Below are 26,649 nucleotides of genomic sequence, written 5' to 3' on the forward strand. Positions count from 1 at the left end.
AGCCTTTCACACGTAAAAATTTGTACCGTAATTTGTGTGAAACTTAACTGGAAATCACATCCGGAGAAGAATTTGAATTTGTGATAGTGATTAGCATTTGTGATTCAAGTTCGGTTTCACAAATGCTAAAAATTTTATTTTTCACTTGAATAATCATTCAAATTACGATTTTTTTTTTACCGTGTGAAAGGGCGGTTACTAAAATTGGGTAAAAATGGTATCTGGTATCTCTTGTCTTCCAAATTAATTAATTCAGCCATACACGTGTCAGTGACTGATACAAATAAGGTATCAGTAAAGGTTGAAGAGTTGCTCTTTCACATTCTGGAAAAGGTAAATTGCAATATTCAGTGATTATCTCATATCAGCATTCTACATTCGGTTTGCCTTTATTTTGATACACATTGTTTAGGATGCAGCAGCTGAAGTTGATCTACCAGTAATTATCTTGTTTTACTCCTGAATGCAGTCTAGCAATCAATGTTTGAAAAAAAATTGTTCAAAACAAGATTTTATGGATGCAGACACCATGGCAACCAGACCAAAGTGACATCATTCAATGCCAGAAAATAAGCAAAACAACAACAATCAACATTGTATATGAGTGATGAAATTGTACATTTATTTGTTTTTAAATACACAATATGATGAAAACTTGCCCTATCCCACAACTTGTCTGATATTCAACTACCAAGATCCACCAGTGAACAGACATATTTCTTACTTTTTGATTTCTTAAATCGAGAGGATTTCTTGGTATTTAAAATACACTGTGAAATCAATATCTGTGTAACTGTGACAGTGTTGTTGTATGGCCATTTCATCAGATGCAGTAAATGAATATCTGCATTTTTAGGCTTATACATGTATGAAAAGCATTCTGAATTTCTCTTGCTTCACAGGTAATGCCATGAAGAATCTAGGGGACCATTCAATTCAAATTTGCCCCAAATATCTCTTCAAAATAATCTACATTTTAACTGGAATACGGGGTGCTTGCCTCACATATTAATTTTTTTATTCCAGCTTTATGATTTTTTAAATTGCCGACTGAAAAAAAATTAGTGTGACAGTCAAGAAAAGAAAGTCCTCAACAGTATTCAATTAATCATATATTTTGGCTATTTACCGTTAAAAACATAAACAAAAATGCCCTATTTACAGTTGGTCTACAATCATTGCATGGTGTGCATAGGATGATTGTAACCTTCTAATCATACCATCTCCTGTAGCATTCGATGATTGTACAATTTTTGTAAAGATTCAAGATTATCATAGGGACTACGATTCAGTCCAGCATGGAGATAGCTTTCTAAATTACAGGATCATAGCCCTTACGTACATCATAGGTGCATTATAATATGATCATTACGAGACCATGGTCCATCGAACGGATAACCTATGAACAGCATAGGGGTATCGTACAATCAGCTCAGGTACATCGTACTATCCCACTAGGGCCCCTGTAGGACTTTGGATCTGGCCTACACGATGCCAAATACATGAAATTGTACAAAGGCCATAAATAATGTAAATGCAAAAATCATAGCCCGTTGCCACCAAAAAATCATAGGCTAGTCCATGGTCTGATGATCACAAATTTAAACGAGGCATAACAGACAATACACAAAGATTATCTCCACTGACTATGTCAGTGTGAACAGAAAGTACTAACCTAATGTACAAAAGCAGAATTTCAAAGGCAAAGATAAAAATTAATCAAAACATCTGATATGGATATCGCTGGAAGTTTGTTGTAATAGGAAATGTATTCTTTCAGCAGATCAACTTAAACATGTGCATATTTCATCTATATACTTGTGTATCTGACAAAGTATTTCAGCATTTATGCTCATGACCATTAATCTATAATTTTCTATCATTTTACAGAACAGTATCTTTACATGATACATTTGAAAAATGCTAATCAGATATGATTATAATCATATTTTCTTGGCATGGAATTTTCTCAACATTGAATCATAAATGTATTAAATACTTACAAATATGTACCATTATGTCTAGTAGTGTACTCTGTTTACAGACCATTCTGCTAGGTACATACAATAATAACAAACGTTGAGGACCTCACAGATCATCATTGCCTAACATGGCAATCATGTAAGACATTTCTGTATTGAGAGCAGATTTCTCAAGAAATATTGGAATGAAAAAGTTAACCAAAAACTGGTTTTCCACTTTCCAGATGTAACAATGACGTTTGAATTTCTGAAATATTTTGGATCATCTCTGCCTTTGAAATCCTGAGAAAATTTTGGAATAATCATGCTACTGGATTTGACGGTTAATCCTTTTCTGCAATGGCAACTAAGTGAGCGTCAATATCCTCTTCTGACAGTGTTCTGTATAGGAATAACAATAAAGACAAAAACTTGTGTTCAACAACAAATACAGACAGGGCTATGCTATAATGCAAATACATTTGCTGGCAAGAAAATCATTTTATCCAAACAAAGAAATATAAAAAAGTTGTATGTTGATGAGTTATTAATAAAAAAAACAAAATATAAAAAAAGGAATTAAATTTGAACTCCATCAACATTATGTTATACAAGGATATCAATTAAAAAAGCAGTTTATTGATGGAAAAATCTAGTTCCTATTCAACCTAAGGCATTTTCAAAAGAATTGCCTCAAAATAAAATTGTTGCAAGAAAGGTTGACAATCCATCAGACCGACAGGCAAGATGCAAGACCCATATGCTAATTCCAACCAATAAAAAAATGTAACTTTATTCGGAAGGGATAACCACAAATGAATCTGCCCAATTCGAATCTCTTGTGACCACAAAAATATATTCAACTTCAGAGATTGAATAACACATGTTTTACATATTCTGAAACCTTATGCACACTGTTCTATATTGTTTCATTAATGGTGTTTATGTTCCTCCAACTGTCCAGCCCAAAATAATCTAATACTAACCATAACGTCTATTAAATAATAATAATGATAATATAGGATTTGTATAGCGCACGTATCCACCTTGCTAAGTGCTCAAGGTGCTCCTATATTACCCCGGCTAAGCTAGTCTTAGGAGAGGTTCACTATATAAAGCTCCTAGAATGCTAATTTTTTGTGTTAAAATTCTTTATACCTTTGCTAGCATTTACAAATAAAAAAATTGTGGTTCGAAAATGATTTTCCTATGCATTTTATTGTTTTATGAATTTCTTTGGGGTTTTTTTTCCTTTATGATAATTATGCTAAAATGAATTGATTTTGGCTGATGAATATAAAAATAATCATATGTTTATGAATAAGATGAGAAAACTCAATTTACAAGTACACAAAATCACATTCTGGCGCAATTTTGGTCTGACATGCACTTACATAAAGTTGCGTAATTTTTCAACCGCTTACCTGGGCATGGTAAATTTGGTCTCAAAAGATGCGCAAGACTTCAAAGAAAAAAGTCAGAGAGCGGCACAGTTGAAAAAATTTCGCACAGCGGAATGGTCGCGGAAAATGTTGAGGGGGTGATTCACCCCCCTCCTGCGGATTTAGGGTTAATGGTGCGCACATTCAGTGTTGATTAAGTTTTTGAGCCTATCAAACATTTTTTTTACAGGAAAAAATGCAATAAGCCAGTTCGGAGTGGTATTTCATAGTTGGCCAAGTACATTGTTATAGCAGCATGCTAATGCATTAAAAAGTAAAAATACAACAAATACCTTCATAGAGTATTAATTGGTGTGCTATTCTAGTCACCTGTTCTATACAATTTCTGCACCCTGCTATGTAAGGCATGCTTTCAAAATATTTGCTTTGAAATCTGCCTATCATAATGAAAGAAATGATATCCAACATTTTCCTTTCTCTCTCTTATTAAGCTATATGTGTGTGTCCTGTGTTAGTGTCTTGTTTAATTATGTCACAGCTATTGTTGCCAAGGCCAACTGACAGTGCACACTCAGATCTAAGAATTGATGTGTTTTACAAAAGAAAGCAAAGAGCTGCTTTCATACAGAGAGAAAAAAATCAGAAAGAGTGTCGGACATTAGATTTATACATAAACCTAAAGGGGGTATGAGACCTCTCTACAAATAAGCTCGCAATAGCCTGAAATTTTCATTTACATATTCATACCACTATTTAGAACTTTGATCCTTAAGATTTTACTAAGTCAGAATGCTCATTCCACACGCTATTACAAGTGTTTTCCTCCCAAATCAGATGGCGAACAAATCATGTAACATAAATTCATCCCTATTCACCCTAATTCATCCCTATCAATTATCAAAGTCAATACAAATTTACCTGAAGACTTGGTTGTCTCTTGTTACAACTGCTACCTCGATTTCGGTTGGTTTGAAGTCTGCTGAGAGCACGGACGAAAGACACTTGATGGCAGTCTATTATGATAGAAAATAAACAAACAATACATTAGAAGCGTCAAGAACAATAGATATGCCCATTGATTTCAATATCTTTTCAATAAGCTATAATTATGTCTCACTTCTCTCATAAAGCGAACAAATTTAATTTAAGCACTTGCAATATATGGGCATTCTTAAACATCTGAAACTGTCAAATGCTGGCCAAAGATAAAACAAGCAATAACTTACGACTACATATCATGACGACTTCCCCCTAGTACATCCCTAGCCAAGTTTGATTTTGCAAAAATAAAAAAGTCTTAACTTAAATGTCTACCTTTAACTGGCCCTTGACCTCACCATGTGACCTCAGAGAGCATGATATTATTTTCCCAGGGCATCCATGACAAAGGCTTCATTCAAAAGGGAGAAATGCTTAAAAGTATTTTGTCATGCAGGTAAATTTTAACACATGATCTTAGATGACCTATGAACTCATGTGACCTCCAACAGCGGTGCAACATGTCTCTACTAGTGCATCTACCATCCAACTTCAGTTGTCATTGGACCAATAGCTGACCATTTATGAGTCATGCAGATAAACATGAACATTTGAAATATGATCTTTGACCTTGCCATGTGACATCTGATGACACTATAACAAGAAGGTCTTAAGGTGCGTTCGTGACCCATGTGTAGTTGAAAAGAGAGCAACAGATGTAGAGATGTTTATTATCATAGTCTTGCCAGTAAACATTTGACCTAAATTGACCTTTGACCTCACTATGTGATTTCCAACAGCAGCAAAACACAATAATTTCCCTACTGCATCTATCACCCATATTTGGTTGCCCAACAGTTACCCAGTTATAGAAGAATACTATGAAGTTTAGTGATGATAGATGATACAAAGGTTTATTTATTGATTAGATTACTATCTATCACATTACTTCCTTACCTCAATAATATCAACACAATTAAAGGACCAAGGTTAATCCCTGTTAGTCTCCATGATTACACCCTATTTCAACAAGTGATTTCTCGAGGTGCAAGAAATGGGGAATTCTGCAGTTGGTGTGCAAATTAAGAAGTTACCTTGGTAACTGCATCTGGGTAGAAATGTACTGTAAAAGTGAAATTCTTCTTGGCATACTTTATCGCCTTAATTCAGGAAGGTGGTTTCGAGTTTGAGGTCTGAAGTGGCATTTTAAGCAAATTCCATGCATTGACTATGCCTAATTCCAATATGTATGAACTATATTAAGCACAGTCAATGCATGAAATCTGCAGATACCAAGGTGTCATACCACAGATTCAAACAACAGCCCTATGAGTTCTCGACTCAAGCCTAGATACATTAGGGGGAGGGTGTACCCGTGTGCCAAGAGACTACACATACCATGAGGTCTCTGCAAACTGATTGATTCTACATTGTATTCACTCAAATTAGTGGGCCAATGTCAGTTTCAGTTTAACAAACCACAAAGAGTCCAAAGTCAATGCAAACTATTGTGTGTAAAATGTACCACGGATGAAAAAGACATGAGCCAGGAGTTTACTTTAAATAATACAAACGTAAGGTTACCTCTACAGCCTGGTCGTAGGTGAAGTCCTGCTTCTTCTTCAGTTTCTTCTCCAGGAAGCTGTTGGCTTCCGTTTGTTTGACCCCTACGCTGGTAGCCTTGTACCCACAGAAGTACCCTGCTGGATCCGTCTTGTAGAGCTGAGGTCCCAGCTCCTCATCCCAACCAAGGAGAATCATACCTGATGAAAGAAGGGGATCGCAAAACTGGTGAAGGCATAGATATATAAAGGAGGGTATAATCACTAAGTTTAATAATCACATTCAGGTAAGAGCAGACAAAATGAAAAAAGGGGGACGTATGTGGCGTGTATTTCAAATATTATGAAAAACTTGTGCATTGTATTTTTACTTCTTCAGATTTTAATTATTTCAAGTACTAGTATATGAAATTTATATAGTGCCTATATACATGTAAACATGCATACTCCAACTATGGCTGTTTTTCATGTGTAATTGCCAATATCTGAATCATGTTTGTATATCAATAAAGACTATTTTTTTGTAATTGAATTGAAATTGAATTGAGATATGTCAGATTTAATATGAAACTGTTTTAGGATGAAGCAATATGAATAGTGATATCTTGTCTACGTTGAATGCGTTGTGTACTAAACTATGCATCGTTAAAGACGTTTTCATAATTATCAAACATGACATTGCACCAAACTTTGAGGGGAATTCATATTCAATGGTAACTTTAATGATAACCGCGATTGGATAGATGTTTTAAGGTATCACTCAAGGTACCGTCACGATCATAGGGAACTCATGTAATGGGACCGTAAAGGGTGTTTGATGTATGGTAACAAGAAAATAGAATGAAGCCTTACAAGTGCAGACACCCCTGAACATCTTCATCAGTGTGTGCTCATGAATGTATGGCAAGCCATTTCATTATATTGTCCGATTTCTTTATATGAAGAATGTGATTTGTTAAACCAAGATTTGTTATTGGTTAATAAGACAAAATAACAAGAATACAATTCAATTGTACTGATATCAACAATGGAATTATTGATATTAACAAATAAGATTAAACATTAAAATGCTTGATCACACATACAAACACACACACTGCCTACATGTATAATTCCAATGTGGCCAGCTCCTTAATCTACAGATTCCTATTAAAAATTCTTGATCCCTCCCCGACACACATATACTTACTGCATCCTAGGGGTCTCATTTGTGCACTCTGTGTGTAGACCTGTGATATGTCAGCCATCCTCTTGCAAAGCATCTCAACAGGGATCTCATAACCATATTTATACTTCCAGTTGGCTGCCTCTACCCTGGCACGGAATACCTGAGACCTGCTGTCAGCTGGGAATGAAAACCAATCAACATGTTATCACCAGGTAAGACCATTTGTATTCACTTGGTCTATGTGCATAAGGTCTAATTCTCAGGTTGCCTTTTATAATCAAGGCTAAACCCACTTGTTCTATTAGTAGATGTTTTTTGCACATTTCTAATGCAAATTGGTATTTCACCAATTGCTGATACATTCCTCAATTTCGTGTAGAAAAATGGATACTGACTTAATGATAAATTCTCAATATGACAGTACACGATGCTTTTATGACTCAGATGTTGTTGTTTTTTTCATTGTTCAGAGGAACAATGACAGCCTGATCATAGTCTGAATAACACAGGAAATTCTGATAACTATTAGAGTATGTAATAAACACCAAAGCATATATGGAACTAATACAATTAAATGGGGATAATAAATGTGTACATACCTGTCATACCAGTCATTGCACACCCTATGTGCTCTGTGATTTTATACATGTGTGTTACTGTGCTTGGGTCAAGGAGCTTGTCCTGCATTAAGAAGATGAAATGAAAAGCTACAAATAAACACTATCATGGTGTTTGAAGCACTGCTTGCACAGAACACCGATGAATGTGAAAAAGACATTTATAACCTATTGTCTTGCCCATTTGGAAATTAAATATACATCAGTCCCCCCATTAATTAAATTTGGGGAGGAACAACTCTTCCAGATGACCTGTAATGTATGACCTCAGTACCTCACATGATTTTTGACCTTAGTATGTGACCTATAGTACCTCAAAATTGACAATGTATCAGTACCTAAGTTTGGTTGCAGTCAGAGTTACAAGATATTTGTCACAAGAGGGTCTTATACTTATAGCTAATGGTACAGTCACAATTACCTTTCAGAATGCGTAACGAACAAATTCATACCATGTTATGTAAAACAAGTGGGGAGCATCTGGCAGTCTCACCTGCATTACGCAATTCAAAATAGCAGCAGTGCTGACTTTGAAAACTACATACATGTACTATAAAATCATTATTCACAAAAAACACCATTCAAATATTGATACAATACTACGTTCGTTGACAATAAATGACATTAGAACTTGATCATGTGACCTAAGACTTGTCAGTGATACTTGATTACTCCTATGTCCACAATTTAAACTATAGGCTATCCACAAACATAAAAGTTAAGACAGCAATTTAATAATTCACTCAAACATGGCCAAAGTTCATTGACCTTAATGACTTTTGACCTTGGTCAGGTGACCTAAAACTCGCACAGGATGTTCAGTGACACTTATGAACTAGACCAATACATTTTCAGAGTAATGATGGTAATTCAACAAAAAAAAAAAAAAATAGACAAAATTCATTAACCATAAATGACCTTTGACCTTGGTCATACTTTCTAATTTACAAAATGTATGATGACATTTCAAAAACTTAGGTAAGATTCAGATATTGACTCCCCCAACATGGTCTAAGTTCATTGACCCTTCATGTAAATTATGACCTTTGAACTTGGTAGTGGTACCTGAAATTCCCACAGCAAGTTTAAGTTATGATGGTAAATTCAACAGATACTTCAACATGGCCAAAGTTCATTTACCTTTTACCTTGGTCATGTGACCTGAAATTCGCACAGGATGTTCAGTGATACATGTACATGTACTTGATTATTCTTATGTCCAAGTTTAATGAATCACATCCATAAACTTTCAAAAGTTATGGTGCTAACCTTATGTCCAAGTTTCATAAACTACAATGTAGGTCCGTAAGACTCCATATACTTTTTAAGTTATGGTGTCATTTCAAAAACTTAACCTTTGGTTAAGATTTGATGTTGACGCCACCGTCGGAAAAGCAGCGCTGATAAAAACCATTTGTATGGCATTCATAAAGGTTTTTGTGACCATGAAGCATTTTTGATCTAAGAAATGGCCTTTGATCATTGCCTTACAATGTGACCGCCCAAACCAGAATAATACATCAAGCCAAGGGTTATATGGTTTATATTCACTCGGTCCACAAGCAGTTAGCCTACTCCTCAGACAATCAAATTAACACATATGGGATTTAAAAAAAAAACAAGTGGAGTGCCTCTGGTAGTCTCACTTGCATTACGCGATTCAATATTAGCAGCAGTGCTGACTTTGAAAACTACATACTACTATGAAATAATAATTATTCACAAAAAAAAACACCATTGATATATTGATACAACATTCATTGACCCTAAATGACATTTGACCTTGATTATGTGACCTATGAGTAGTCAGTGATATTTGATTACCCAATGTCCATAAACTTTGAAAGTTATGACAGCAATTTAATAATACCTCCACCAAGATCATTGACCTTAATGACCTTTGACCTTGGTCATGGGACTTGAAACTCATAAAGGATTTTAAGTGATACTTGCTTACTCTTGTTTTATGTCCAACTTTTATGAATCAGATCCATAAACTTTCAAAGTTATGATGGTAATTCAAAAATTACCCCCAACTTGGCCAAAGTTCATTGACCTTAGTCATGTGACCTGAAACTTGCACAGGATGTTCAGTGATACTTGATTACTATTATGCCCAAGTTTTACGAATCAGATCCATAAACTTTCAAAGTTATGATGGTACAGTGTAATTCAATAAAGACCCCAAACTTGGCCAAAGTTCATTGACCCTAAATGACCTTGGTCATGTGACTTGAAACTCAGGCAGGATATTCAATAATATTTGATTACCCTTTCTATGGCACAAAGTTCCATGAACTAGGTCCATATACTTTCTAAGTTATGACATTTTAAAAACTTAATCTTATGTATATTTCAATATTGACTCCCAACATGGTTTAAGTTCATTGACCCTAAATGACCTTTGACCTTGGTGAATGGTAATGTGACCTGAAACTCGTGCAGTATATTCAGAAATACTTGATTAATCTTGTGTCCAAGTTTCAAGAACTAGGTCCATATACTTTCTAAGTTATGCTGTCATTTCAAAAACATCTGTAAATATTTGATGTTGACGCCGCCGCCATCGCAAAAGCAGCGCCTATAGTCTCACTCTGCCATGCATGTGAGACAAAAATGGTCCACTGCCAATATGGTGTAATTTCCATTTGATCTAAACTATACCCAACGGGTGTTTCATAAAGCTATTCGTAAGTGAAGAGCGACTATAAGAACAACTGGTAATCCATTCTTGTGGTAAATGGTACATTCATTGGTGATGGTTTAGCACGTAAGAAAAGATCACCAGTCGTTCTTAATTTACGAACAGCTTTATGAAACGGCCCCCTGGTCTGATACATGTACATGCTTAGCCTTTTTCTAAAATAATCAATGCAAATGGAAACTCGGACCAGCATGGGAGAATAGAAACTCAGAACAATATTTGGAGTCCGAGTGTAACAGGCAATTTTTTTCACATCATTTTCATTAAAATTTGGCAATTTGCATACCCATTCATTAGCCTACAAAATTATATTTTCTTGAATTGTCTGTAAATTGCAAACATACATAATCTGATAATTCAAATCAGACAAAAACTAATGTACAGTGCATTGATATTTAAAGAGAAAACATCTACCGTGTTGAGATAAAAAGAGAAAACGACTCCTCACACATCCTCAATTTAAAGGGATGGTCCAGGCTGGAGATATTTGTATCTCAATAAATAGAGTAAAATTCACAAAGCAAAATGTTGAAAATTTGATCAAAATTGGGTAACAAATAACAAAGTTAATGAATTCTAAAGATTTGCATTACTCCGGTGAAACAGTTCTAGGCATGTCTTCATGAATGTTCATTAGATGGGCTGATGTCATATCCCCACTTATTCTTTTGTATTATATTAAATGAAATTAGGTTTTTTTCAAAATTTTACTTCCAAGAACTATAACAATTGGATTGACAACTGATTAGTGCATTAATTATTTATTGCTACAACTTATTTCATCTTTATGGAGGCACATCATTTACACAAGCATGAAAAAACAATTGATTTCATGTAATAACATAAAAAAAGGGAAAACTGGGATATGAATTCATCAGTCCACCTAATGAATGTTTGTGACAATGGCATAACTGTTTTCACAAAATATTGATATACTTCAAAATTCAATAACTTTTAAATTTGTTATCCGATTTCGATAAAATTTTCACCATTTTGCTCTGTGAATTTTACTTTATTTATTTAGATATGAATAATTTCAGCCCGAACCATCCCTTTGAGGGAAAGATATGTCATGAATTGAACACATGCCTGTAAGTGTATATTCTCTCAAGTAATTTAATACAATATTTATGTGGTATGTGTAAAAGCTTGAATGATCAGGAGGTATTCTTTTGCAGTGATGTATATTTTAATTTGCGCCAAAGTAAGGCATAACTCCAATGAATGAATCCAGATGCCTTTGATGTCATAATTGTTAAAGAGTTGCCTTAGAATTAATTTCAAAACACCTTTTCAGTATAAATTCTCAAACTTTTTTTATTAACAAGGGATATGCAAATGTTTACTCATATAGGGTTATGACATCATTGGCATCTGGATTCATTCATTGCGATCATCATGCCTTACTATAGCACAAATTAAAACTTACATCACTGCAAAGAATACCTACTGATTATCCAAACGTGAAGAAATATACCACATAAATATGGTATCAAATTATTTGGGAGAAGATACACTTCCCAACCATATATAATGATTATGCGTTGATGACATATTTTTTCAATAAATTGAATATTTGTGGAGTGTCAAATTTTTACTAAAAGAAAAGGCTGTAATTGTATACAATGGTAATGAACTTACAGGAACTTTCTTCTGTGTGATGGCCACAACACAGTCTGGACCCTTCACTGCAACTGATGTTATACCCCCTTGGTTGATTGCTTTAAATGCATATTCTGGGAAAGAAAATGACAAACAAAAAATGCTGATAACATATTGAAAGAATGCCATGGAATGGAAGAGCCAACCTGGGACCTGTTGTAATAAAGCTACTATCGTGGTAACTTTGCCATCCAATGTTAACTAATAACTACCATGGTAAAGCTAATCAACAGCCAATCAAAATCAATGATTTCATGCAAGTTACCATTGAATAGCAAAGTTATGTCATGTACCAAAATTGTAACTTTTATGCAACGAGGCCGTGATGTGATACATTTCAAATGCTCAAAGGAACACTTAAAGCCAAAACCCAGAGGAAAAAAGTTAAAATGAGTGGGTCAATATTTGAATATAAATTTTATAAGTAGTTGAATCAAAATAGGATAAGGAATTTTTTACTGCTGTTCGAAAGTTTGTTGTATTTTCTACAGGGACCTTTAAATTAGGAAACATGCTTCAAAATGGCTGATTTTTTGGGACAAAACTCTTCACTTTCAGATTTTCCCATTATCTTCCTAATTGCACATTGCCTCCCTCTGAGCATGTGTCATATGAAAATAAAATTCACACTAAGATGATCAGAAACATGTAAAATAAAGGGAGGAAAAATAAATTTTTTGTTCAAAACAAATTGAGAGTCAGTTGGCCATTTCGTAGTATGGCATGTTGTTAATTTGTGGATTCCTATAGAAATTGTTGCAAGACTTCATTTATCCATAACTCTTATTTCATAACAAATTTTAATACTTGTTTTACATTGTCCTATACATATACATCATTACATGCAGGTCCTTTACATGTATTCTCGTTCTCATATGATTGATACTCTCTTTGTGCTTTGGTTTCCTTTAAAGAGGGATAAAACTGCTGGCAAAATAATCAACTTTCAGGGATGGAACTGCATCTTCTCCAAAAAGCCTGAATTTCATGAGAGGAAATTCAGAAGTGAAAAAGAGACAGAAAAAGAAAATCTGAAAATTGGAATCCCTGGGCATATTGACCTTGAAATGTGATTGACGGACTTGCTATGACATTCACAAACAATTATTGCTTGGAAATTTGCTCGAATTCGGCCGGTGCTAAACTGCTTTAGCTTCCAGTTATTTAATGTGACGTGCAATTTATATGTACCAGGCAATTAAGAGAAATCTTGCTCAATATTTTATCATTTCTCAGACTGAGGTACATGTATGAAAGAATCAGTGGTGGATGCTGGGTGGATGTCATAACATAATTGATGACATTTGTCATCAATATTGTCATACCTTTTGTTTTTTTTCTTTAAAAAATGTGATTTAATGAATGCCATAAACCCATATGCAAAAGTTATAAACTTTATTACTAGGTCAAGTAGTCATGAATTTTGTCATCTCTATAGTGAGTGATTCTATTCCAACGGGCCTTGTATTACCGGACGCTTAAAACTTTGCAACATCCTTCCAAAATAAATTTGAATAAATGATAAAATGGGTCCAAAGCAAATTCAAAGTCTTTTTTTCCTCAAAACAAAAATATGGCCAAATAGCTTTTGTGATTTTTTTACTTTAAATTTCCAAAAAGAAATTACACATCCGGCAATTACCATTTTCAAGAGATCAAAATATTTCACATGTGGAGAGGGGTGCGTTTGGAAGCTGAGTGATATAGATCTCAGCGGGAAAAAAATGGGTGACATAGATCTATTTAGCATGTTTAATGTCAAAATTACAAAATCTGATGTTTGTAACAAAAATATCAAAATTTGTGCTTTCTGGATCTTCTAGACCCCTCAAAATGTTTGGCTCATTAAATCATAGACAGCTGGCAGCAGTCTGTTTCGAGTTTTTCAGCATTATTTTTATTTTTTAAATTTCTCCTCATACACAGACGACTCGCTATCGTGCAGCCAACATTAGCCTTAGGGGACTTTCAATGCAAAATCCCCCCGATGGAGCACATAAATTTTTGTCTTTATTTCATAAAAATATTGAAAAAGAATTGAACCAAAATAGAGATTATTATTCCATTTTGGCCTGAATTGCACCAAAACAGGGAAAAATAAATTTATAAGGGGAAAAACAGTGACTTACTTCGGCTGTCGCGCAACTTCACTCCCCCGTTTTATCCGAACATAAATTCTAGGCCTACATAAACATACTGTAATGGCAATTGACTGATTGAGTCCCCTGTACAGTCTCGCGCTAGAACTTCGGTCTCTTTTTGGTGAATGGAGCCAACGTACATGTAATCGCTAGAGGGTATTCATTTGTCTCGCAATCTACATGTACTATGGTCAACAAGGAAATTTGTGATCACTCTCGCAAAAAGTGTTCACTGGCTTTCTAGGAAATTCGTGATCACTCTCGCAAAGTGAACGCTTTTTGCGAGAGTGATCACGAATTTCCTTGTTGACCATAGTAGATTGCAAGACAAATGAATACCCTCTAGCGATTATTTCAATCCGCAATAATGAACCTATTTAGTATTAACGTACATGTAGTTCAGCGGAATCCGCGGAACAACCAACATAACAGAGACCGAAGCTTTTGGTCTAATTACACCACTACCACACCCATGATTCCCCCCCCTCCCATGTCCATGCTCAAAACATATCAGCCGGTATGGTATGCCCAATTGCGCATTTGAATTGTGATTGAATTGACCCTCTCTTGCTCTTCCTTCCCAGTCCCACTTTCCCAAACAATTCCGGCAGCAGTGCCACAGTGAGTGGGATCTACTTACCAACTTGATACAGCCGCCCTTCTGGGGAAAAGACGGTAATGAAATGATCAAACCCAGCACTTGATCCTCGTGACATTATCAAAACTTAGCTTCGGTTTGGGGAGAGATTTTGCTTTTGGGGTGTTGTTTTTTCCCCCTTGGCCTTGGCTTCGTCGAGTTCGGATTAACGTTCCTGCGAGGCGGTGGTGGCTAGTGCGATGCTGGCCAAGACTCTCGAGCTCTCTTCAACTTCAAGTTCCACCTTCCTGGCAGCTCAGAAAACTGCGTAAATAGTTGTTCTTGATCTCTTGATAGAAGAATTGATATAAAACAACGTAAAATTTCAATTAATTGATAACCATCCCCTGAAATATCATTTGCCAGTCGCACTTGTTCTCAGGGTTGCAAGTCACGCACGTTAACGTTGTGTCAATAATTGAAATAAGTGATTATTATTTGCTTGATATTTTGTTGCCAATTTAAAGATCATCATACACTAAATGATCTGTAAGCAAGGGGACAAAACCGCGTTGTGAGGGGGCAATGGCCCATAAACAGCTAAGACTGGTGAGGGGGGGGGGTCGAATTTCATTAAAAAACCTCTTTGGAAAACTATTACAACTAAATAAATCAGTCAAATAACCTATACCCCAAACCCCAAAATGCAACTTCAGCATCAAGTGAAAAAAAAAAATTGTCAACTGTTAGTTCTGGGGATTTATTTTAAATTGCTGGCATTTTTTGTGCAACCAACGTCGTTGATCTGCGGAAAATGTACCGCGAGACTAAAATAAAACCACAAATTTGATAGTCCCGGGGCCCCATCCCCATTGAAGCATCTCCCACCTAATGAGACCTATGCTGACACTTGGAATGAGAAATGTGCAAAGAGATGTTGAATCATTGAGATATATGGCCTAATTAGTATACATCTCTATGTGTTGAATCGATCGCACATTATCTAAGTCTTAATCAATTCTTGCAATCATTTGCAACTGATCTTGTTCTTTGTTGGTATGTTTAGTTCAAACCTATCACTTGCAAATTGCAACTGAAGTTTGACATCACTTGTTTTGCAAATACTGTTCAGTGTCGGTCAGCTCGGTTAAACTAATGGGCGGATCCAGGATGTTTTGAAGGGGGGGGGGGCACATTTTCTTGAAGAAAAATTTGACAAGCAAAAAAATGGTTTTAAACAAAATTGGGTATCTCGTTCACGAAAAAAATTGACAAGCATAATAAGACCATCTTCACTTTCAAGGGGGGGGGGGGCACACTTCTATTTTAATGGCATTTTTACATAACACATTTTGATTGTGCCTCTCAAGGGGGTTGCACGGGCTGGCTGTACCCCCTCCCCCCCGGATCCGCCAGTGGTCTAACCGCAGATTATATCAATAATATTTTTAAAAATGCATATAAACGAGGAGCAATTTAAGGTTATAAAAAGGGAATTTCATGTTGCTATTTGATTAACTATATCTTTAAAAAAAAATGTGAGCATCTTAGAAACAGAAAAATGATTTTTTTCAAAATTTTAGGGGGGTGGGGGGTAATTATATTTGGTAACCATATTGGTTTTAAAAAGTTATCGGATATGGAATTCCTTTAAGTTTGCATTCATTTTACAGATTCGACATTAACTTTGCATGGGCTTTCTGCCTAGGGCGTCCCTAGGAGGGGGGGGGGGGCGGGCTCCAACCGATATCTAATTTTGCCCCTCAATAAACAGTAAAAATAACAACTGAAAGGAACAACAAAATTCTTAGTCATTTCATTTGCATTTCTTTTCTAATTTCGGGGAATGTGGCGTTATGGTTGTGCAGGCCTTATAGAGTATAACATGTTAAAGGAGAAGTCCACCCAAACAAAAAGTTGATATGAATTTAAGAAAAAATCCATCAAGAATAACACTGAAATTGATCAAAATTGGATGTAAAATAAGAAAATTGTGACATTTTTAAGTTTCGCTAAAAAAACAGTTATAAGCACATCCTCGTCGATATGCAAATGAGAGAATGATGACGTCACTCACTCACTTTTTTCTTTTGTAATTCATTATTTGAAAATATTCTAATTTTTTTCCTCATTCTCCTGTGAAATGAAGTTTTCTTTCTCCCTGAACATGTGGAAATACGGGGGCGGATCCAGCCTTCGCCAATAGGGGGGGGGCCCGGAATTTTTTTTTCAGCCATATTTTCCCCGATCGGCCACTCGAATATGATATTTGCCGGGATTTTTGGTTTCTTGACAGGGGTAGTCCGATTAGTCACTTCTTAGCTTTATTCTTATGAATAAACATAAATATAAAATACCATAATCATTATTTATATAATGCGAGCGCGAAGCGCGAGCTATTTTTTTTTGGGGGGGAATCTTATGTACTTTTTTCTAAAAGTTTTGAACATTCTTGGCAATCCTGAAAAAAGATGTGTATGCAAGTGAATTATTATTACGAACGTGAAGCGCGAGCAGAAATGAACTGATGGAAAAGGTACTGTTAATGACTTGCTTGCAGTTAGCCATGAAGACGTTACATACTTTAAAAAAACAAATAATGCGAGCGCGAAGTGCGAGCTGAAATTTGTTGACATTTTTACCTAAGAAAAGGAAATTCTAAGCACTTTTTGTAACTTAACAGAATAGGTATATAACTAAACGATTGGTGCGAGCGCGAAGCGTGAGCAAAAAAAATCGTGATTTAGACCTACTGAACGAGACACTCTATTCAAGTTTTGTAAATCATGAAAAGGATGAGGAAGTGGGGATTTTCCTTACATTAATAATGCGAGCGCAGAGCGCGAGCGGAAAATTTTTATATACGTTTTGAGCTGATCGAAAACGTATTTGTTATGGACTGCTTGAACTTAGCCATGAAGACATTACATATTTCAACATTCAAATATTGCGAGCGCGAAGCGCGAGCTGAAAATTTTTGACATTTCTACCTGAATAATGGATATTTTAAGCACTTTTTGTAATCGTGGAAAGGATAAGACAAAAACTGAACATTATTGATGCGAGCGCGAAGCGCGAGCGGAAAAATTCAGGACACTCTATTCATGTTTTGTAAATCATGAAAAGGTTAAGCTATTGGAAATTTTCATACATTAATAATGCGAGCACAAAGCGCGAGCAGACAATTTTTTCATATTGTTATCTGAAACTGGATAATTATTTAAATGGAGAACAAGCTGCGTATCTGAATAAACGTGTGTTTGAGATATCGACCTAGAATTTGGGTATTCTAAATACCTTTTTTTTTACCATTAAAATCAATAAAGCGAGCGCAAAAAATATATGATATTCAGATCTGAAAAGGGGTCACTTTAAGCTCTGTATTGCAAGCACTTTGTGGAAAAATTGTGAGGTGAAGAAGGATCAGTTAAAACAGAGCAGATATTTTCAATTATTGTTACTTTGAGTTTTGACATAGGACCGGGATATTCTATAAGGACATTATGTCATCATAAGAAAATGATGACTATCTTCCTATTTCTCTTCCTAAGCATGAGGGCGCAAAATCTATTAATATTATGGCCTGAAAATTGGACATTTAAAGCACTTTTGTAATTATGCATAAGATCTATCAATGCGAGCGCAAATCGCGAGCAGAAATTTATGATTAATAATGTCATCGAATGGTGATTTTAAGTAGTTTGTTTTAGAATTAATATTGAGATATACATAACTCACTAATCAAAATGCAAGCGTGCAGCGCTAGCTGATACGTTTTGACAATCTGACCTAAATAGGGATATTTTGAGAACTTCATGGAATACAGGAAAATAATAGGTACCTGACAAATCAAATTTTGCGAGCGCGCAGCGCAAGCAGAAATTGTTAATATTCAGACCATAAAGCAGAAATTTTTACACTTTGCAATTTTTACAATTTGTAAATAAAACAAAATAATGAAAGTTCAATTTCCCAGCTGAAATATGTTTTGTATATTGACTTCAGGATTTGATATTTTAAGGTCCATATTGAGCAAGATATCACCTAAAAGGCAATGCGAGCGCAAAGCGCGAGCGAAAATTTTACATCCCGACATGAAAGATTAAAAAAAAATAATTTCCAAGTCTTCCCCTTATCTTATTTTATTCACTCATCTTCCTCCTCTTATGCTTGCCTTCCTTCTTTTCTTTTCTCCTCTCTTTTCCCTTTTTCTTTTTTCCTTTCTTTTCCCCTTTTTTCTTTTTTTTTGCTCCGCCAATAGGGGGGGCCCGGGCCCCTCGGGCCCCCCCTGGATCCGCCTCATGGAAATACTATTGTTGTATCCTTTTATTGTTCAGTCAAGTTGTCCTTATGGTCAATTCTGTAAAAAGTTGAAACATTGTATGATTCAAACAATAAAAAGAAAAGAAATAGTGAGTGACATAATCTACTCTCTCATCTGCATATCATTGATTTGTGCATAACTGTTTTGTGAAAAATAAGCGAAACTTTAAAATGTCATAACTTTCTTATTTTACATCCGGTTTAGATGAAATTTTAAGCGTTATCTTTGTCTGATTTTTCTCTCTTGATTCAAATGAACATTTTTCTGGGCAGTGGATCTTACCTTTAACATGCAAAGAAAAAAATAAGTGGAGTGAAATTAATAATAGATAACGTCAGTGGCGTAGCTACGGGGGGCTGGGGGCACGTGCCCCCCCCCCCTGAGATTTGGTTGCCCCCCCAGAAAAAATTGGCAGAGCAAAAAAAAGGGAGAAAGAAGGGGAAAAAAGGAAAAGAAGAAGAAAGATAGAAGAAAAAAATGAGGAAGACGAGTGAATGAAATAATGTGAGGGGAAGACTTGCAAAAAGAAAATCTTTCATGTTACTATATAAAATTTTTGCTTGCGCTTCGCGCCAGAATTGCCTGTCCGATGAGATTCATATCTTGCTCAATAGGCTGATATGGAGCAAGTTTTGAAGTCAATATATAAAACATATTTTAGCTCGAACATCGAGCTTTCATTATTTTTTTTTTCATTTACAAATTTAAGTGCTTTTTTATGGTCTACATATCAGCACTTTAAATAAGCTCACGCTGCGTGGTCACATTTTTTGATTTGCCAAGTACCTATTGTCTACGTGTATTCCATAATGTTCCATTAAACAAATGTATTCAGAATGTCCAGATTTTAGGTCTAAATCTAAAACATGGCAATAGCCTGCATGCTCTTTATTTAAAGTGTTCTTAAATTATCCACTTTCACATCAGAATACCTGAATAATTATCTGCTCACGCTTCAGGATCGCATTATTAATGATTAACAAAATATGAATATAGAGTGTCTCACTTTAAGGTCTAAAATCTCAATTTTCTTCCTCTCGCGCTTCGCGCTCGCATCAATTGTTTAGTTACATATCTATCCCATTTGTTAATACAAAAAGTGCTTAGAATGACAATTTTTTAGGTCGGAATGTCAAAAAAATTTGCTCGCGCTTTGCGCTCGCATTATTGAAATATATACTGTCTTCGTGGGTAACTGTAAGCAGTCATTAACAGGTCCCTTTTGATAATGCTAGAATAGTTAATAAAAAATTTTGCTCGTGCTTGGCGTTCGCACTAACCATCTAGTTACATAGGAATCTTGTTCAGGATCACACATAACATTGCCCAGAATATTAAAATTTCAGGACAAAATACATGAAAGAAAAAAAATTTGCTCGCGCTTCGCTTGCATTTTTTATAAGGCTTATGAGATTATTTCATGTTTATGTTGTTTTATAAGAATAAAAACTAAGAAGTGACTGATCGGGGAAAATATCGGTAAAGATAATTTCGGTCCCCGACCCCCTATTGGCGAAAGTCGGATCCGTGCTTGCGACACATACACACACACACCGGAAAATGGTGCCCCCCCCCTGAAAAAGCAAGGACCCCCCCAGGAAAAAAATCCTAGCTACGTACGCCACTGGATAAAGTGAATGATCACAATAATGGTATAAAAGAAGTAACGAGTATATTAATTAACTGATGATAGGTGAAATCAACATATAAAATGAGTCCATTATGAATTAAATAATTATTGAAAGGAACTGGTCAATAGATGGATAGATTGGCATGGGCCCATTGACGGGTGGATGGATGAGTGGGTGGAGGTAACAAATTTAATGGGAAAATGAAATTGGTAAGAAAATAGATCAAGAGATCAAGAGATCAAGAGATTTTAACGGGTAAATGAAATCGATAGGTAAAGTGTGAATAAATAACAACATCCAAAAATACAAAATAAAAATAATTGAATCAACGGATCAATTAGTTAATCAATCAGTAATAATCAATTCTTAGATTGCTGCCATATATACCTTTCAAAGTTTATAGATATAGTTTATAAAATGTGGATATAGGGGTAGGCCTAATCAAGTATCACTGACAAGTTTTAGGTCGCATGATCAAGGTAAAATGTCATTTTTTGTCAAGAACATATAGTATTGTATCATTATAATTATAAATGGTGTTTTTTGTGAATAATTAGGTAGTTTCAAAGTCGTCACTGCTGCTATATTGAATCGCGAGATGCAGATGAGACTGCCATAGGCGCTCTACTTTTTTTCTAATGATAATGATTACTTGTAAATAGTTTAACTATATATGATTTGTTATTTTTGTTTTATACTTGGTTTAGTTTGTGTTGACCCAATAAAATATATCATCATCATGATCTGCTGTACCGGTAATCTTCAAGGGCTCTGTGCACAGCCGGCTATCTCGAAGATAGGCCCTATGCGAAATAAAAATGATTTTGGATATGAATACACAAAAAAGTAAATCAATTAGAAAACACACAAGATAAATTAAGTAATGAAAAGTTAGATAAAGCATTGGATTAACTAAAAAAATAAATTTAAAAAAGGCAGATAGAAATGGATGATCAGCAAATTGGTATACCGTAACGGATGGCACCAATCTTTACAGTCGCTAATTTCTAAAAGTAGATATAAACAAGTTACATGCGGGGAAAAACTTGATTTTAGATTTGATTATTAGACTAAAAAAGACTAAGGGTACGTAATGACCGGCGTTTTTTATGATAGATACCATGTAGGGTAAGAATAGATTCAGAATAAAAACGAAACAAGCAGCTGTACCTTCCCTGTGGCTAATTTATGTGACTAGCCGGCTGGAGCTGTGTTGCACCCGCGCCACCCCACGTCCACTGGCGGGGCTACGGAGCTGAGCCTTGATGATCGAAGCGCCACGACTCAACGAGTTCTTCGAGTGCCTAGCTTAAATTACAGGGTTTTCTTTTTTATTTCCTTTCCATCTCTAGTTTTTCATGGAGGATCACTCAAGATGGAACTAAATTCTACAATGCAAGTTCTTATCATTCAAACTGGAGGTACAGTATTTTGAAGAATTGTTGGAATAAATCTAGGATCTAGGCCTATAACTATGCTAATTACTATAATTATTGTATTTATTGAACTTGTCTCTATCAAAAATAGGCCTAGATCTACTTCATTATACTACATGATATCTTAACCAGTTAAAAAACAACTGAAAATGTACTTGATGAACTCTTCAATTCAAGGCATGTATGTTGCTGCCTTGCCAGGTGTATTTTATAGTGGTGACTGGTGGAAGGGCAAGGTCAAAATTGTGAGTTTTTTAATTGAATAACAGGGCTATGACTCTACAACTCTCTTTTTCTCTTTCATATTTTTTTTTCTATTAAAGTCATGAAAGTTGGGGCGCTCTGGACTCTGGTTGCAGTACATAAGAGATGCCACTGACTGATCTTGCATGTTGTATAGCGGTATAGGGTAAAAATGTAATAAAAACCCTTTTCGATTTTTCATTAGGAGTTTTGGCATTTCCTTCACATAGATTTCTGAGGAAGAAATTCTTAGAACGTAATTCTCTCTCTCTCCCTCTTTTGATCTGCAGGAACGATTGACAAGGCTTATCCAAAGAGGAAAGGAGGTTATGCCTTTGAAATTGGGGAGAGTGCAGCTAGGGGCATCTTAGAACAGCACAAGGTTCCTCTCAGATTTAGATATGAGACTGTGTGTCAGAAAGATAGCCAGGATATCACTGATGAGGACAGGTAATAAATCAAAGAATTGCAATTTGATTGTATAACCTGTATCATTTCCTCTCTTTATTAGCTCATCCAGCACTTCGGTTGATTGTTGATTGACTTTGATTATATTTATTCCATCTGAGAGCTACATGAGGTTTACCAAGGTTCTACACAGAGTTTAGAAATTTTGACTAAAAAATTATTTATGCTTAACTTATATGAAATTTATTCGTAGATCACAGAAAATTCTTCTATGTCACTTCTTCATCAATTTCAATTCTATGTCCTCAATTTATGTCACCAATATAATTCACTACAGTGTCAACTGGGCTGAAATTAAAATTGTGTTAAATTTTGTTGCGAGATGCCAGATGAGCTCCACATCATTGATGTGCTAGTTTAGGTTCTTAAAGGCCAATTCCAACAAGTCGACCTGTGTAAATACATGTAGATGAAAAATCCAATGAGTGTAACACTGAAAATTCCACTATATTCCAGGATCATATACATGTAAATGAGAAATAGAGCGTGACAAAAAGTTTATTGCAATATTACACAAACTTTTTTTGTAATGTTTCATCATTTATCTAGACTTATTTACTTAGAACTGTAGAACTATAGAGGGTACAACATCAGATGACGTGTTTTGATGTGAATTGAAAAGTTATGAAACTTAACAAATAAATTTTATACCCTCATTCAACTCCTCAAACATTTGAAAATTGATGTGTAATCATTGAATGAGCTGTGGACTACCATGCTTCCAACTTGAGTAGGGGAGACCGGGGTTAGTTGGAACATGGGGTAAGTTGAAACATTGTAATTTTCTTTAACGCCTGTAAAAATGAATTTATGCAATACCGCCCTCAATTTATTGCAATAATAATTCCACACTGTTGTATTATTAATAGCAATAAATGGAGGGCAGTATTGCATAATTTTATTTTACAGGCTTTAAAGAAAATTACAATGTTTCAATTTACCCCATGTTCCAACTAACCCCGGTCTCCCCTAATTGTGGAATGTTGATGATGATAACTAAATTGAAAAATCTTTAGAGTGATATATTTTCTTAAGTATGTAGTATATGTATTTATCATGCTGGGGGTCCTATTTTTTCAAATTGTCATAAATCTTGTCATTATTTAGAATAAAAACCGATAAGCATCTGTTATAAAACTAACTGGAGATTTGATGGGATAAAAGAAGCATCAAATATTTGTATTAAAAAAAAAGTTCTAGCTCTACAAATGACCCAAATCTAGTTCTACAAATGACCCAAATCTTTTCTTAATATGAAGCCTTTGCTCAGCCTATCGATGCGCAAATTATCCAATCTAATCGTTATTCGATATATCGCCCTTTCCTCAAGGTTACATAGTACTTAAATCACTGTTATAAAGCTGAATACATTTGAAGTTCTCATGTTTTTAACTGTCTCTCTTTCAAGGTTGAATCTTCTTACAGTATGCAATGACTGCAGTGAGAAGCTCATTCTAATCACCCATGGAACAGACACCCTCCTGTCCACGGCGTCATTCCTTGGCCATCAGAACCTACCAAAGAGAATCGTCCTCACAGGTGCATTACTTCCGGAAAAATTCAAAGACTCTGATGCTGCTTTTAACATCGGCATGGCCCTTGGAGCCCTCCAGTGCCTGCCATCAAATGGGATCTATGTCACTATGAATGGCTTGGTGATGCCATGGAGACAAGCGATGAGGGACCCAGACACTGGACAGTATGTGCCAAAATAGCATATTTTGCTCATACATATGACCAGTGCAGCTTGGATGAACACTCTTCCTTTTAGTTATTACTCTCTCTGAGATGTGGTAAACTACAGCACTTTCCATGGTGGCAGTCAATGTTCCAGGAGTGTGTTTTATTTCGCAAACAGATAAAAGTGAGAAAGGTGAACAAGGTGGTTTATTCGTGCTATGTGTGAGAAGTACAGAAGTCAGATTCAGTACGTGCAATATGATTTAAAAGAACGTTTACTGTATATGTGAATGTATCAGCTGAATCTTTGGCACAAACACGATGCATTATTCATCTTTGGTGATGCAAATTTGTATTGGGACATCACAGCATAGAAATTTGTCTGTGATTGAAAACATTCCTTGTAAATTAGATTAATCCAGTGTTATATAAATAATGAAGTTTATGAGTGCAATGGACAGAATACTTCATGAGGTGAAAGATGAAATGATCCATTCAACGAGGCGTAGCCGAATTGAATGGATCATTATTTCATCTTTTGCCGAATGAAGTATTCTGTCCATTGCACGAATGAAAAAACATTTGGTTTATATGACGCTTAAAAATTGTTTTTTTTTTTCATTTGAAATTCATGAATTTCGATGCAAAACATGCTCATGCAGTGCGAGTTCGGTCTGTTGAATGTTATTACATTACGTCATTACATTACATGTATGCGCACTGCTGGTGCCTGCATCTGCAGTCTCGGTGCGCGTGCAATCGACAAAATCGTATGTATCCAAATTGCACGGTTAATGACGTAATTGCAAAATGGGCTGAATGAACGATATCAAACAACCAATCAACTTACAAGGATCTATCGAGGTGTCATATAATTAATTCTGATAGTTGTTCCATGGACCCTACATGTATGAAAGATGGACGCTGATAGATATTGAATTCATTCACCTGATGTCATTTCACACATGTTGCAACCCTTTGATCTAATCATGACCAAGTCTGCAATAAATGAGCCAGAACATGCTCAGGCCTATGTCTAGAAATGGTCATATGAGAATTTCAGTAGGAAATTGATAGTACTTATAGTTTATACAATAAAGACATGATTATTTGGCTGTAAGTTGTAACACAATGATACGAAATTTATTTTAGAAATTATCCCATCCCTGCTTTAAAAGATGATAGGTCAGGAGAAAATGGGTGTTTTTTCAAAGTAAAGCAAGGTCAGATCATTTCCACCGGTATCCACTTCTGTAATATTAAATATTCATAATTTCAGGTTTGCTACATCTATTCCTCTCAGTGGTAAGACCAAAAGCTTCAGTCTCTGTATTTGGTTGTTCCAGTGAACTGTGTTGGCTCCACTCACCAATACATAGTAAAATGTTAGAAATTATTAAATAAATCCCCTGTTACGATGGTTATTCCTGTCTACTCAGTGGTGTGAAATGACCATATATACTGTGAAAGATGGAGAAGAAATGTTTTTTTTTGTCTGATAATTCACAGCAAATGAATGTCATTATCAATAGGTGACAGTGGAAATGTTGTGTCCAAAGTACATGTAGGACTTGTTCTTGTTGTCCATTTGTTGTAGGGTCCATGGTTGTTATCTGAATCTGACAATTCAGTAGAACAATCAATTATTCTAACTTGTGTTTGTATTTACAAAAAGACAAGTGATATATCTTTAAAGTTAGTAATGTATTTTTTTAATGAATATGTTATTGAATAATGATCTTTCATTAGAATTCAGTCACATGTGGTTATTTTTAAAGTTACGGAATGATTTGCCAATATTTGGTGACCAATCATAGTACATTTTTTCGTGCATGATATGAAAAAAAAATCAGATTAGGTAAAGATGCTTTAATTTTGTAGAACTATAAGTTTTGTACTTAATGTATAGAGAGTCTTCAGTCTTATTTTAAGAGCGATTCTAATTACTGAGCCTCTAAAAAGTAATCACACAGTGCATAATTTGATGTAATTACAAGTATTTTTTTTTTCAGATCTGTAGTATTCACTAGAAATTTATCATGTGATAAGTAAACTTAGATTTTGATTTGGAGATGTGGTTATTTTTATCTCTGT

The 26,649-nt window shown here is 35.2% G+C and overlaps 2 protein-coding genes across 3 annotated transcripts; one reads left to right on the forward strand and one right to left on the reverse strand.

Annotated features, from left to right (window-relative positions):
* Positions 1-603: 603 nt before the first annotated feature.
* Positions 604-15,262, reverse strand: LOC121418613 (proteasome subunit alpha type-6-like). The gene is made up of 7 exons (XM_041612592.1): positions 14,837-15,262; positions 12,035-12,129; positions 7,672-7,753; positions 7,094-7,249; positions 5,927-6,105; positions 4,283-4,377; positions 604-2,363 (listed from the first exon to the last, which is right to left on the reverse strand). Exons 1-7 carry the CDS (start codon positions 14,910-14,912, stop codon positions 2,306-2,308), a joined length of 741 nt encoding a protein of 246 aa, XP_041468526.1. The 5' UTR covers positions 14,913-15,262; the 3' UTR covers positions 604-2,305.
* LOC121418614 lies at positions 7,250-25,344 on the forward strand. Of its 2 annotated transcripts, none has more exons than XM_041612593.1 (4): positions 7,250-7,284; positions 22,081-22,149; positions 22,698-22,857; positions 24,284-25,344. In XM_041612593.1, exons 1-4 carry the CDS (start codon positions 7,272-7,274, stop codon positions 24,588-24,590), a joined length of 549 nt encoding a protein of 182 aa, XP_041468527.1. In that variant the 5' UTR covers positions 7,250-7,271; the 3' UTR covers positions 24,591-25,344. The 2 variants fall into 2 exon arrangements, with proteins under 2 accessions (XP_041468527.1, XP_041468528.1); XM_041612594.1 differs by lacking the exon at positions 7,250-7,284 and adding an exon at positions 21,712-21,814.
* Positions 25,345-26,649: the final 1,305 nt, after the last annotated feature.

The sequence above is a fragment of the Lytechinus variegatus genome, chromosome 7 (genome assembly GCF_018143015.1).
Source record: "Lytechinus variegatus isolate NC3 chromosome 7, Lvar_3.0, whole genome shotgun sequence".
NCBI lineage: Eukaryota > Metazoa > Echinodermata > Echinoidea > Temnopleuroida > Toxopneustidae > Lytechinus > Lytechinus variegatus.